The 15,317-nt window shown below is 44.8% G+C and overlaps 1 protein-coding gene across 4 annotated transcripts in view; it reads left to right on the forward strand.

Annotated features, from left to right (window-relative positions):
* The window catches only part of LOC138569359 (uncharacterized), a 1,262,132-nt gene that overhangs the window by 663,559 nt on the left and 583,256 nt on the right, over positions 1 to 15,317 (forward strand). For all 4 annotated transcript variants that reach the window (XM_069647272.1, XM_069647275.1, XM_069647274.1 and 1 more), the window contains 2 exons: positions 11,149 to 11,279; positions 12,087 to 12,217. In XM_069647272.1, the coding sequence (XP_069503373.1) occupies positions 11,149 to 11,279; positions 12,087 to 12,217 (262 nt within the window). The remainder of the gene's footprint in view (positions 1 to 11,148; positions 11,280 to 12,086; positions 12,218 to 15,317) is intronic.

Raw genomic sequence — 15,317 nt, forward strand, 5'->3', positions numbered from 1 at the left:
GCAAAGACCACCCCTCCCTACTCTTGATAAACTACAAGGCTGCTCACTCCACCATTATTACCGCTCTTGACAAAGCAAAGTCCAGCTGTTTCACCAACCTGATGTCGTCTCTCAGGCAAGTCTCTGCTACCCTTCAGGCCACGCTTATCCCCCCACGCTCTTGCTCATCTCCTCTTCCTTGTCTGCTGATGAAATGACCCTCTACTTCTCATGCAACATCTCTACGATCTAACATACTCAAACTGTCCTCTTCTCCCTCCCACCTACCACCACCTAAAGCGCTCCCCATTTTTCCCAAATTCTCTCTTTCCTTTATCCCCCTGCCAAAATAGTGTGAGTTCTCCTAAGACTATTTTGCATCACCAACACTAAAGGCACTGCTCCTCCTCCTACTCCCCAACCTTTCTCTTGAAACAGGCATCTTTGTATTTTTTTTTGTATTTGTATTTTATTTGTATTCATAAAGTGCTTTACGCCAAAGTGCTAAACAAAGTAAAAACGGTACAATTCAAATGAAAAAATTACATGTTTGTACAATTTAAGAAGAAAGAAGATAGTCTTTAAGATGGGTACAGAAAAGAGAATACTAAGAGATAGAGTGAAGAGAGAGAGGAAGTGCATTCCAGTACAAGGGTGCCAGAAAACAAAATGGCTGAAAACGTGATTGAGCACAAGGAGAACGAGGAACAGAAAGAAGAAAAAATGATTAAGGCGCGTGCAGTGGTATAGAAGGATGTAAGAGAAGAAAGATAAGGAGCGGCTAAGTTATGAAGAGCTTTGAGGACCAGAGAAAGGAAATTAAACAGCAATCAAGACTGAAGAGGGAGCCAGCGAAGAGATGATAGAGTTGGACAAATAGAAACATGAGAAGATAGAGAAAAAAGACTATGAATAGCCAAATTATAGAAGTAGCTGAGAGGATTCGGGCGTGTTGCAAGAAAACCAAAGAGAAGACTAGATCAGCAAAATAAATGCGAGAAATTTGGAGAGGACACCAAGATCTTTGTTGCATGAAACGAGGGAAAAGGTCTAGATTTACAAATATTAAAGCGATGGAATCTGCAAGAGCGAGAAACAAAGGAGATATGAGAAGTAAAGGTAAGAGAGCAATCCAGATAAACACCAAGGTTGCAAGCGTTTGCACTCCAAAAGCTTAGAAAGATAGGGGAATAGAGAAATAGATTGAAAATGGAATGAAAGAGAAGGATCAAGAGAGGGCCTTTTAAGAATAGGAAGATTGTAGCATGTTTAAAGGAGCATGGACATATAGAAGACAGGAGAAAGGTATTGAAAAGGGAGGTAAAATGGGAGATAAGAAGAGGGTAAACTTTAGGAATTGGAGATGAAGGGAGAGGATCAGAGGAAGCAGCAGTCGGATGAGCTTTCAAAGAATTGGAGCAGTATTAGAGTCAGAAAGGGGAAGAAAGGTGTACAGAAAAGAAGAAGGAGGATCTAAAGAAGAGGGGATGTAAACAAAAGGGGACAAGGAAAGCATAGAAGAGAAACATGAGTAGAAAAGTAAGTGGTCAAATCCCGGCAGACAGAGCCAGGACAGGGGATGGAGATGAAAGAATATGAGACAGAATCTGAAAAAGAGGTGGAGGATGTGATGAAGGGGAATCAAAAAGATCGGTGTAATATTATTGTCTTGCAGAGGCTAAAACAGCATCGAACGTGGAGTGGAGAGAAGACGAGATAAACATCAGAAGGGGATAGGATTTCAGCCAATGATGCTCTGTGCAGCGCAGAGAATGTCACAGTGAGCAGAGCTGGAGAGTCACCCAAGGCTGCGGAGGCTTACGTATATGAGTAAAAGAGGAAGCAGGATAGAGAGACCCACGTCCTAGCCATGGACGAAGAAGAAATTGCAGAGTCGATAGGTAAAGAAGCAAATGCAGACAATGAAGGGAGAGGTGAGGTGCAGGTTCAGATACAAGAGGAAGCACTAAAGGTGTAAAGGTCACAACAATAAAGGTCACAGAGGAAGAAGAAGGAGAAATTGCAGAGGGAATAATAGAAAAGCATAGGGAAATATCAGAGGAGTACATGGAACAAGCAGTGACAGAAGTCAAGGATACCAAGGAAGAAAAAATAAGACCCAGACATAGTGAGTCAGGAGTAGGGACTGGAGAAAGGTGGAATGAGTCAAGAATAGAGACAAGAGGAGTCGAGGAGCAGTGAAGATTGATGTCACCAAGAAGAATTAAAGGAATGTCAGCGGGGAGAAGAAAATAAAGAAGGGTGTCAAGATCATCAAGATCATTACAAAAAAGGGGTAACAGAGCCCGGATAAGAAAGGCTAAGCAGGAGTAAGGTCTGGTAAAGAAGGAGTATTCATACTAAAACATTTAAAACTGTGTAAAACTGGGAAGAAATGGGCAAGTGATAAAAGAAGAGTGATAGACGACACCAATACCGACCCTTCAACCCAAGGAGCTGGGAGTGGAAAGAAAGGAAGTGGAAGAGGAGGATAGAGCAGCAGCAGTGACAGTGTTAGCATTAGATATACAAGTTTCCGTGATACAAAGAAGTGCAAGTTCAGATGGAGAAAGGTGTCAAGAACAGAATGATCCTTGTTGCAGATGGAACGTGCATTTCACAAAACAAGATTAATGGGAGGAGCATGTTCTGACAGGCAGGGGAAGTGAAGATTGGAAAGATTAAGAGTAGACAGGTGTAGAGTAGGAGCATGAGATGAATAGTGAGAAGGGATAGGAAAGGACATTGTGTAAAGAAGGAAAGAAAGAGGGAAAGAAAGAACAAAAGAAAGAAAGAAAGAAAGAAAGAAAGAAAGAAAGAAAGAAAGAAAGAAAGAAAGAAAGAAAGAAAGAAAGAAAGAAAGAAACTCATCTCTAGCAATGGCCATGTAGTGGACAAGGCAGCATGCACAATGGACTATGAAAGGCTTGAGAAGCAAAATGCCCCAGCCTTGCATGGACCAATGAAAATGTGCAGGTTGTGGCACTGGTGAACATACCACAACACTGGTTCGGGGAAGGGTCCTCAACTGCTTGCTTTATCCAAGAGAGAAACAGTCTGGTAGAAGAGTGAGGAACCAAGGGCCACAAACCTGTGGTAAAGGGTTTAGGTGCCGAAAAAGGCATCAGACGGAAGGTTTGCAGTGGGAGCAGTGCCGAAAGAAAGAGCAGGAAAGCATGATGGTGTAGTAAAGTTAGAGGTAGCTGGAGTCAGCAAGAAAGAGGATAGGGTGCTTCTGCGGACAGCTGAAGAGAGGGTCGGACTTGTCCCTGACTTCACCCAGGGCTTTTCCCCAGACATGATGCAAAAGGATTCTAGGGTGGGTAGGTTGTCCAAAGGGGCGTGGCAGTCTTCAGATGGATGGGCGGAGGAAGGAAAATCTGCAGGGAGACGGTGACACAGGACCATGGCGGGCCCAAGCGGCGAGCCACAGAGCAGGTTAGTGCACTACTCCCAACGGGAGCAGCATATCTTTAATTTCACGCCGCCGATCATGGGCCCCGGAAACAGGAAGAGCCCGTAATGGCAGTTTGCAACTCTGTGTGGAGGCAGATACACCAATGCATGCAGAGGCTCCAGATGGCATCGCAACAAGACAGCAGGTCCAAGCTCTAAGGCTCAAAGGGCACCTCAGGGACGTTACCAGACCGGACTAGTTCACAGCTTCAGACAGCGTCGGACTTGTCCCTGACTTCCTCCCGCTTCAAATTAGCCATGATTCAAAGCATTCTAAAAATGTCTTTGCTGATCTTAATAACCCAGCTAATTATTAAACTCTCACTTTCCTTCCACGCCGCTCCAAAGTCCATCAATATGTAGTTCTATATAATACGCACAAATAAATTACAAAAGATGTAACTATTAGCACCCCAGGCAAACCCTGAGGTGCGAATATCAATCACCCACTCGTCGGAGGTGCATACATGGCCGGTAACGGATTGCAGCTCTCGCAGCAGGCCTTGCTTCTCTCAGTCCTGCCTAGGCTTGGGCTGGCAGGTCATTACCGTCCATGCATGCACCCTAACATGGCGGTGATTGCTACAATAGGACTTTGTGTAGTTTACACAGGAAGCCTTTAGCGGATTTCTTTCTAAATGCTGTATTCCCCTACTGTGACATCAGCACAGCGGATATGGAAGTTCCAACAGGGAAATACAGAATTTTCTCTGCCTGCCCAGCATTCCAAGGTTTTCGCGAGGAAAGTAGGTTGACACTAGAAGGAGGTGTGAATTGTTCCATGACTCAAGTTGTCCCAAGTTTTCTATCCATCCCTCATGCCTCCCCTCTTCACCTCGTGTACTGCTGATCCAGGAGGGCAGCACAGGGTGTAAGGGTGCAGAAGGAGGAGGCTGACACAAAGGTGGCATATTTATTCTGTGAAAAAGCGAAATGAAACATATTTATCCCTATCTCTAGAGGGCAAGGGGGGTGGTTCCCAGCCTCAACTAAAAGATTTAAGGTGAATGCCAGGATGTCTGTCAACTCAAAATGTCCACCATCCTGTGTCATGAAAACCTTGCTTCTAAACTTCACACTAGAAAATATAACTAAAGTTGGTTAGAGAAGAAGAGAGAGCCCCGGGAACATTTGGCTACTGTGCTGAATTTGTCAAAGTCAGAGTGTTACGTAAAAGCAGCCAGTTACAGGAATCCACTGGGGCAGTGCTCTTATGCCCCGGGAGAAGGTTTAGAGAGTTTTTGTTGGATTCCCACAAAATTGGCGCTCTGCGTACAGTTTGTTGAAAGAGTATTTTATATAAAGAATATTTTGATATTCATTCAAATTGCTAGATCCCAATTTGTTGAATAAGGAGCACGCTTGCTCTAATATTGTGCTATTAGGTCTTTATTGTCACTGAGGGTGCCGACGCGTGTTTCAACTGCACAAGGGTCTTTATCAAGGCTGTGTTAGTCATACATCATACAGCAGTTGTTGCATATTAATCGGATGTCGGATTATACACAATTGTGACATAACATGGGACCCAGTTTGTGCCCCAGGAGGTGAAAAGTGCAAGGTGATTGGTTATTGTGACATGTGCATTTTGTGATAAACCTTCGCTCTGGGAATGGCTTGATATTGTTCACAGAAGTGCTCTTCCTGCATCCATGCATCCTCTTCTTGTCAGTACCTGCCTCCCAGGTATGCTTCTTTGTCTCAGTACTGGTACCAGTAAATAATATAATGCCACAATTGCAAATGGAAGTTCTAGCAAGTGGAGTTTGGTTAAAAGATGGTAAAGGGTTTGGGATCTCATACATGTAGCCAAGTAACATCAACCACCTGGACCTCATCGATGCAAAAACCCCATCAACATCCTCAGCAAAAGAACCTTTGAAGTCGAAGGGACATTCAATGTCGACCTCGGAGTGATTGTCGAAGTATAATCCTCAGCCGAAGACTGCATTTTTCATATCTTACGGATCCATTTTTGAGAATAAGGAAAACAATATTGTTCCCTTTGGTTATAAAGGCTTTTGGGCTCCAAATATCCCCAAATAACTTATCTCTGAGGAATCTCGATGGAAGACTTGGTCTCCTGCCTCAAATACACCTGTGGATAACATACTTCTCCAGAGGACGAGTTTGACATTCCAGATGTCCGCTCCCACCGAATGCAGCCTGTAGGACTGCGATAGACAAGGTCATCAAGTATTTGATCTGGGGCCGTCCTGCCAAGGACATCAGCCAGGATGATCTCACAGACATTCTGGAATAGTGCTGACCTAAAGTACCTGTACAACCTTTCCATTCTCCACGAATTGATCCTGTTTTGGAGCTCTGGATTAAGAACAGGTATTACGCCTGCAGTCAATAAGCACCCTAGACCAGAAAGATTAGTAATGAAGGCTGCTACTTAACTTCCAATGCTTTGGCTTATCTTACCATTCCTCCAGATAGGGTTGATAAGCATTATGATGCCCTAGCTAAAAGAGTATGGCTTTAAATGCTATTAACGCGTCTTGCGCTATAGCCAAATATTCTTAAACACTTTGGAATGTGGTGCTGTAGGCAGCCAACAACATACAAGACGGGGAGATAAGAGAGGGAAGGCGGCTTCATGCCAATCCCTTCAGTCAGGTTTAGAAGCATCAGAATGCATAGATAGATTCATGGGATCCAGAAGAGTTATCAGACGCTTTGCATGGCTGCGTAGATCTGGTTTTGTTCCTGATGTCCAGGCAAGACTTTTAGATATGCCCTTTGATGGTTTCAGTTTGTTTGGTCCCAAGCAGGATGCTAGCCTGGAAATATTGCAGGCTTCCAGGGCTGCAGTAAAATCTTTAAGGGCAGCTATGTCCTCCTGAGGCCAGCCGAGTGCCCCTGTGTCCCCCAGGAATTACTGCTGAAAATGAGTATCCATCAGTAATTCCACCCAAATACAATGGTATTACTGTTACCACTGGCGTAAATAACATCATCGCCGGAACGTGCATCACCAGCATCAGCCTTTGCCAGACACAGGCAGCAATGGCTCCACCCATGAGGAGGGGGAAGACACAGGCTTTGGCTCGCCCGAAGTCAGCCCCATCCCTCCCCATAGCCCACCACCCGTGCAACACCACACCATGGCAGCCATATGGTCGAGGCTGGATGCCATTGAGCAGCCCCAGACCTCAATGGAACAACTAGCAGTCCAGCAGGTGGAGCACATGCCGTCAGTGAGGGACTACCTCCAGGGGTCCTGCTGGAGGACTTCCCGTTCCCTCTGCCAGACCACCGTTGCCATCACCACAGTAGGGCAGAGGATGAGGGAACATGCAGAGGGCATGCCAGACTTTGCCGAGTCCCTAAACTCATGCATGCAGCTGACTGCAGCAAAACCACGGCTCTGGGTCTCAGCCCTCCACCTCTGTCACCCCTATGGAGGGATCACTTCCCAGCACCCCAAGGCGCAGCTGCTTGCGCCACCTTAAAGATAAGGTGCTGGAGCAGGCTGTCAAGGCCAAGAGGCATCAGAAGTAACAGTCACTATACCCAATTCTTTCACTGTCACAAAGGAGGTGAGTGGGGAGGGTGTGCTGGGGTTGGTGTTTTGGGGAGGGGAGGTGGGGAGGTATGGTGTGTTGGGGATGGTGTTTTGGGGAGGGGTCAGGGGGGGAAACTGGGTTGGGGATGGTGTTTTGGGGAGAGGGAGCTGGGTGTGGAGGGTGTGTTGGGGATGGTATTTTGGGCAGGTGTAGGTGGGTAGGCAGGGTGTTTTCACATTAGTTCCTGCTATGCTTTCAGCAGCTGCATGGATGAGCTGTTCCGGTTCAGGCACTCATTGCCCTACACATACAAAGACACACGCACAACACATCGCTCAATTCTCAACAAAACATGTCTTTTATCCACTTACTCCTAAGCACTATCTCTCATTCCCAGATAATAACAAGCATAACACTGACAGTCATCTCTAACCCTACCTAGGATCACCAGCTCCCCACATAACTCCATATCTCCAAACTGATTAATGCTTCCTTTGCCTCTGACACTGTCCCAGCCAATCTCAAACAATCAAGGGTGCTCCCGCTTCTCAAAAAGCAAACTCTAGACGCTCTTATCGCTACCAATTATCGCCCTATCACAATGGTACCATTCTTACTTAATATTCTCGATAAAATTGCATATCTGCAGATCCAAAAACATCTCCAACAGCACAAACTCCTAGGGGTCCGACAATCAGGATTCCGACCACTACACAGGACGGAAACCTCACTGATATATCTGAAGACTCAGATCGATGAGATGAGGGATCAAGGGAAAACAGCACTACTGCTGTTACTTGATCTCTCAGCTACATTCGACCTGGTCGATCATAAGGTCCTCTGTAGGCACCTGACACAGCAGCCCATTTCTCCGCAGGTGCTGTCAAGTGGATTGAATCTTTTCTGAGTGATAGAACTAGTAGAGTATTCTCACCTTCTGCAGCTGCGGATCCCACCCCTATCTTATGCGGGGTCCCTCAGGGTTCCTGCATGTCCTCCACTCTGTGCAACATATTCACCAAGCCACTGTTCGACGATCTGGACTTTCTGGGTGTCACCTACACTAATTATGCAGATGACACTCAGATTCTCCTCCCTCTTTCTGGGGATCATGGCTAGGACCTGGCGTTGGTGAATAGAATCTATCTCATCATTCAGGCATGGATGGCCACTCACAGCCTATGCCTGAATGATGACAATACAGAGTTGTTAATCCTCGGCTCCCCCTCCAACATTTCCAAACTAGGTCATGAATATGCAGCCTTTCTCATTGACGGCAACAACACCACTGTCTCCAAAGAGGTAAAAACACTTGGTTTCTACCTCGATGCAACAATGTCCTTCAACAAACAAATAAATTCCTTGGCCTCTACCACAGCTTACACTAGTAAGCTGATTAGAGCAGGTAGGCCCTTCCTTTCTAATGACAGTTGCCTCATACTGGCTAGAGCTCTAATCCTATCAAGACTAGACTACTGTAACGCCCTATACAGTAGTGCCAATAAATCCATCATCCAAAAACTTCAAATATTACAGAACAATGCCATTAGAGCTGCACTAGGCATCAACAAAAGAGCGCACATCTCTGCAATTAGACAACATCACAAATGGTTATCTACCCATAACAAAATACAGCTAAAAATTGCCTCCCTGACACACAAAGCACTACACAATGTCGCACTGAGTTACCTAATTGACAGAATATCCAGAAGAACCTCCAGCAGACCCTCTAGAACTGTAGTACCTAGATTTAAATCCTCTAAGATTGGCGGCAATAGCTTCCCTGTGAAGGCCACCAAACTTCGCAACTCCCTGCCTCATCAGTTGAGAGCTGACCTGCCCTACTCTTTCTTTAGAAAGATCCTCATCACTCACCTTAATCTGACTGAGAATTAGTCTCTTCGGATTCCTAGGTAAGTCAGCATGACCTGATGACTGATTGTAAATCTGTATATCATTGCATACCAAGATGTAAATAACTCTGCCTCTCTATATAATTTGACTTGTATACTGTATCTGTATCATTTGCCTGTGTATTGCGACTACTCATATATGGCCTGTACATTATGTAACTTTTGTAAGATTTGCATATCCTTGCTGCGCCCTGCTACTCCTGGGTCTGGTGCGCCTTATAAATGCAATAAACAAACAAACAAACATACCTTTGATGTTCAGGACACACCTCTGCCAGGTTTCCCACCCCTCTCACACTTCTGTTTTCCCAGCTTCTCTTTTCCAGCAGTTACACCCAGTGTTTGCGCTACTCCCAAAATGAGCAGAATGCAGACATGTTGTAGGCTCTGGAGGAAAGAACTAGCTGCCTACTCTTAGAAAATGGAGTCATGGTCAGCATAGCTTCATGAAGCGATGCTAATCAACGGGGGGTGGGTTGGGTTTGTTGGCACCAGCAATGTGAGTTTCTGTATGTGTGCACATGTGTTTTCAAGGGTTTTCCTTTTAGTAAGGATTGTGTTGTGTGGCCTGTTTGTGGGGTTGTTATGAGTACGTGGGTTGCTGTGGCTGTGACTTTTTCTATCTTGGGTGACTAATTGATTTAGGGCTTGACCCTACAACCTTAATGTCACAGTCAATGGAAGATGCTTTGTTTGTGGGGGGACTTTGTCTGGTGTCCAAGTGTTTTCTGGCTCTGTGTTTGGCGGGGGACAGTGAGTGTCATGGTGTGCATGTGGTGGGTCTGTGTGTCAGAAGGCTGTGGGTTGTGGGTCAGTGTGTTCAGTGTATGTGTGCCTTGAAGTGTGTTGGTCTGAGTGTGTTAGTTTGTGTCGAGGGGTCTATATGTGTGTGTGTGTTTCTGTGCTCAAGGAGTCTGTTGGTTTATGTGTAATAGCTGTGTGTAGGCAGGAGCTTCTGTATGTGTGGGGTGTGGGGAATGGCCAACATGAGCCTGTGGAGGGGTCTGCATGTGTGAGGTGTCTTTGTGTAGAGGCTTCTGATGGGCAATGTCTGTGTCTGTGAAGAAGTGTCTCTCTGCATTTGTTAATGTGTGTGAGAGCCTCTGGAGGTGGGGCTGTTTGGTGGTCACTGTTGCTATATCTTTTCAATGGTGGTAATAGTTAAATATAGTTAATTCTGTGATATATGCCTTTATTGCTAGCCCTGCCTCATTTGCTCATTAAGTTAACCCTGCCTCACGTGTGCATTGTTTCTAAACCTGCCTGATATAGAGATTTTTAAATTATGTGAAATATAGTCAATGGGCCTCATTATGAGTCCGGCTGGAGCTGTGCTGGTAAAAACCGCACGGCTGCCGCCGGAGTAATTTTTTTCTGGCACCTGGAAATGGGGAATTACCAGGGCATTACAGCCCCGGCGGTCCCCGTAATTTCCCATTGCCAGGCGCCGGGAAAAATTACTCCCCGTTCCCATTCGAGTCCCATTGAACTCAATGGGAATTTGGAGAATGGTAGCACCGACATCATTCAAAATGGTGCCGGTGCTACGGTCAGGTCTGTAAGCAGGTGCTGTTCCGCCCACCAGGTCAGACCTGGTGGGCGGGATGGCACCCGCTCACAGAACTCGGAGTATGCCAGTCCGGTAACAACGGACCAGCATACTCATAATGAGGCCCAATGTATCTAATTGTGTGTGATAGAGTTACATGTTCATATCCTCCAGTGAGGTTGATACAGCATTTGAGAGTGCTCTAATATTGTCATGTCACAAAACATACATTTTGCATACAGAAGGTAGGGCCAGTAGGGGAATGTTTTCCCCGGCCAAGTTAGTAGGGGCATGATTGTGAGGGTGTCGAGCACTTGTGCCCTATGGCACGTAATGCATCGGGTATGGAGCCAATACAATTATCTCTTGCTTCGGGCAGCAAACCTCCTTCCATCAGCCCTATCCTTTGTGGTCATGTGATACTTTCTATGGTGGCATTGATCTCATAGTCAGGGTTTGTCACCTGACTCCTCTCCAGTAACATGTCACTTTTCTGTATAGTTACTTCACACTGGGAAAGGCCAGTGCATCCCATAGCCTAATGGTTGTAGTCCTCAGCAAACAGGACTTATGATTTCTAGCCCTCCTAGGAGTTCATGGGTGAGTGTGATTATGTCTGTATTCCACCATTTAGAGAAAAAACCATCTATAGTCACTTTTACATGAGCCTTACCCTGCAGTTATAGTCAATCTGTTATACTCCTCAAGTTAGTAATATTTCAATTTTGATTTACAGGCTAAACAAATTCTAACAAATGATCTACTTGTGAACGCATTTACTGGAAAGGCTCTCACTAATACTGGTGGACAGTATCTATGCAGCTTGGATGCATCTCAGATACAGACTATTTCAGCTGATGCTCTAAAGTAAGTATCTTTCTGAAGCATTGTGTGCTTCTTCTATGACCTATGAAACCTAGCAACAAGTGTTTTAAGCTTATTTCGGTGTGATTTATAGCTGGCAATCAGCATGTTGTTTTTTGTTAATCAAATTAGGATTAGAGGGCAACCCCTAACCTCAGTGGCCTCCTATACCTTAAGTTTCAATAGTTCAGCCAGGGTTCTTGGAAGGACAGGTATGAATATGTGAGAGAAAAATGTGTCTAAATAACCTGAGTGTTGTAAAGCTTTGTTCCATGGCTTTGCCCAACACATCCATGATTATATCCACTATCCATCTTGAGCATTTCCTGGTCTGAAGTGGTAAGCCTAGTTGGCAATTCATTTTCAATCAGAGTTAAAATTGGGGTCAAACTCCCTGCCCCAACTTTGGCAGTTCCAGCTCATCAAAGTTCCAGTAATGACCACAGGAATCTTCTGTACTATCTCATCTGCAATAAATCAGAGGTAGTAATTGCAACCGGAGGAAGTGAAACAGGGCAATTATATTTATATACTTTCTCGACCTTTGCCATTTCTATGGACTACTGCTGTTCCAGCCTGTGCCCGTTAGACCAACATCACCAGTGTTGTGGACTCTTGTCCGATGGGAAATTGCTTGAGATGATTGGCACTTGTGTAGGCCTGAGAACAGTCATCCAGTAGTAGGTGCATTGCGAGGCTTGGCCCGCATTGGCTTGTACTAGTGACATCAGAAGCAGAAGGAAATGATGTAACCTTCAGATTGTACCATACAGTAACTACTTATCTTTCATTTTTCCTTTTTATTCATAGGGATACAGGGTCGTTAATTATTTCTTCATGCACCCAAGACAAGAAAGACATATTTTATGCCACTGCGAAGTCAGCTTTCGCCTACCTACTCAACACTTTTGCTTACTACCCTTCAATTCAGTCTTACCTGGGTAGGTATTAGCTACAGCATCGAAGAAAATGAAACAAGTCATTGATCAGCTGGAATAAGCCAGCTTTGTAACGTTCTTCAAACTACTGTTAGTCATGACACAGAACCCATGACAAAACAGCTCTGAAACAGTGTGGGAAAATAGGGAGTGCATGTGTGTTTATTGAGTGTCAAAGGTAAGGCTCTGCTAGTCGTATATACCAGCTGATCATCCGGAAGCTCGCGACTTTCATTGCCTTTGATGCTATTCTGTCCCCTAACATGACTCAGAAAATTAGGGAGCCTACATCCAATGACACCAGTGACTCCAGGTATCACTGTGCATAGGGGAATGTGCAAGTCTTAATAGAGATGTAGAGGACCTTTAAGCCTTTTGGTCAGTTCTTAGCAGTCTGGAAGAAAGATTGTGTTCATTTGTACTGACGCCTGAATGCCTCACACAAAGGAATCATTGCAAAGTGTGGCGTGTGTTTGCATCACAGGTCAGACCTAATGGCCTCCAATGAACGTATTCCCTGGATTACCAAAGAAGCAGTCATTTCTTTCCCTTAATACCAGAGCACCGATCTAGCACTGCCAAGGAATGGCTTCCGACCACCACTGTGGTCCATACACTTGTGGGGTCAGCCCAGCCCTGTTTTTCTTACTCCTCAAGTCCTGTCCCAGTGCTCTTTGCTGTACATTTGGGTAAGTTAATGCAGTTCATTCATGGTGACTCCCCCTGTGTGTGGGAATGTCTGTCACATAAACGGGATCAGTTGGATCTGCATCTAAAGACAATCCGGACATGTCCTCAGCTATTTAGCTTGATAAAGAGCTGAGTCTTCATTCCCTTGAGGAGAGACTCAGGGGGCTTGAACAGTGCTCATGTTCGTGTCCTTTGCAAATTAGGCGCAGGGGACCTGCTACATTTACACTTTTGCCTAGATAGGTCCCCTCTGTGCAGTTTTAAAATTTGGCATAGTGCAAAAGTGGAGTGTAAAAAGGTGGCATATGCACTTGTACGCCACCCTTTTGCACTCTGCTGCGCAAAATGAGTAAATGTCGCCTGCCATTTATGCATGGCAGGTAGCATTTACAATGGATTCCTACGGATTCTGCCTGCTTTTTGCTGGTGTAAAAAGCAGGTGGATTCCAAAGGAATCCACAGCATTTGCATCATTTGTATCAGCATGAAAATACATGCTGGGGAAAATGCTGGAGTATTTACATGTTGGAGAGGAATGGCGAGGCGGAATCGTAATTTACTCTCCGCCGCTCCACTCCATCATACAAATGAATGAAAATATGGCATGGAGTTAAATCAGTGAGTGAAATGTTTATGCATACAATTTACGCCACCAACGACACAAATAAGAGGCATAAGGGAATTTAAGCCCCCAAAAAGTCCCTCAATTAGGTTATATAACCTTTAAGAACACACAATAACGCTATGGAGCATACCAATCTATTACACAAGAGGCATGATCAACCCAACACTGGTTAGGAGAGCCCAAAACTTCTGCCAACACAAGAGGCAAAATTCTAATTATAACACATTTTATTAATGTAAATACAGCGCAATCCAAGTTTGGAGAACTAATAAATGGCAACTCTTAAATTGTTGGTCATGTACACAGTGCAAACGTAACAGACAGTGTCTATATTCGAAGCATCTAAATTGCAACCTTCTTCATTACTCACAAAAAAAGTGTCTCGTGCTGTGCAAAATAGTTAAGACAATAAAACCCATCAAGCACTCGATTCATACTCATCATATCACACTCATACCACTTCATACTTTATCAACAACATCCCAACATGTTTCTTTCCATCCTATTATTAATTTCACGCCACACCATACTCTGGAAGCTAGGCAGGAAAGAAGAGATGTGACCAAGCTGCTCAAAATATCTTCTAGGACTGATCATGATTTTGGAACACTGCTAAAAGGAGCACATGATATAATGTTAGATGTATGCCATCCATGTGTGCACCAAATATTTGGTTTTCATGTAAGAGTTGGTGTTGGTGGCTGCAATAATGATGCCTGCGGCATGCACCATGCAGGAGGCTTCCACCTTTAAAAAAAGCCATCCCTTTCTTCACACGTATTGCACATCCTATCACTCTTGTCATGTAAAATGAAGACATACAAGACAGAAATATAAAGCACACATCCACTGGCATCCTCATCCTGACCACAGCTGTAACTGTCACTGTGGAACCACCCAACAAGCAAGTACAAAATGTAAGCAAGGACTGGCAAAACCAATAGGTCTGGCCTTGTAAATGTAGAAATTAGGACTACTTTTGTACGGCCTCCGCAGGACACAAATGGTTTACCCACTCCTTTTGAAGAGCCATTCATATTGGCTTTGCCAATGCATGTTACTGACGATTTGTAATAGAAGTGACCACTTCCTGTTTCCTCTTCATAATGTCTGCCAGATTGGCCAGCTTCTTACTTGTGTTTTTATTCCTCTGACAAGCGCATATCCTGAAATGCGCCCTGAATCAGCCAAGGCCTATGTCTATGCCCACACAGCTCTGCTGGGAGGATGCAGGCTCGCTTTCCTCCTGTACATCATGCTGCTCTGTACAGTTTCCATGCATAGCCTTTAGAAACTGTTCCCCCTTCTTTAAGGTTTGCATAGGAAGCCTTCCGCAACTATTTCCCTTTGAGAATGCCTTAAATGTTTCTGTGACCTTATGGCAGCGGATTATAATATTCCTAATCAACTGCTGTGACATCACAGCAGGGGGATACGACCCTTGCCCTGCCAGATATTTTGTGTTCTCTTTTGGGGTTGCTTCAGGGCACAGGGATGTGTCATGTGGTTTGCAGTGTCCTCGTGGCTCCCCTCTTTTCCCGCTGAAGCACTGGTTGGTGGGGACAATGCAGGGGTCACGAAGGGATACAGAAGGGGCCTTACACAACATACACAACATAACAATGTAGATGGGTAACTTTCAACTAAGGTGTGTGTACATTACAACTTGAGTTACACTCTTGTTGTCTTTCACGTATCACTTAGAACCCCTTGGTGGAATATCTCCCCGTAGTTGAAAACTACCCATTTATAATTCTCTGCACAGGATGGTTTAGATAGGGGTGAGGG

This window comes from Ambystoma mexicanum, chromosome 2q (assembly GCF_040938575.1).
Source record: "Ambystoma mexicanum isolate Mex_15411 chromosome 2q, UKY_AmexF1_1, whole genome shotgun sequence".
NCBI lineage: Eukaryota > Metazoa > Chordata > Amphibia > Caudata > Ambystomatidae > Ambystoma > Ambystoma mexicanum.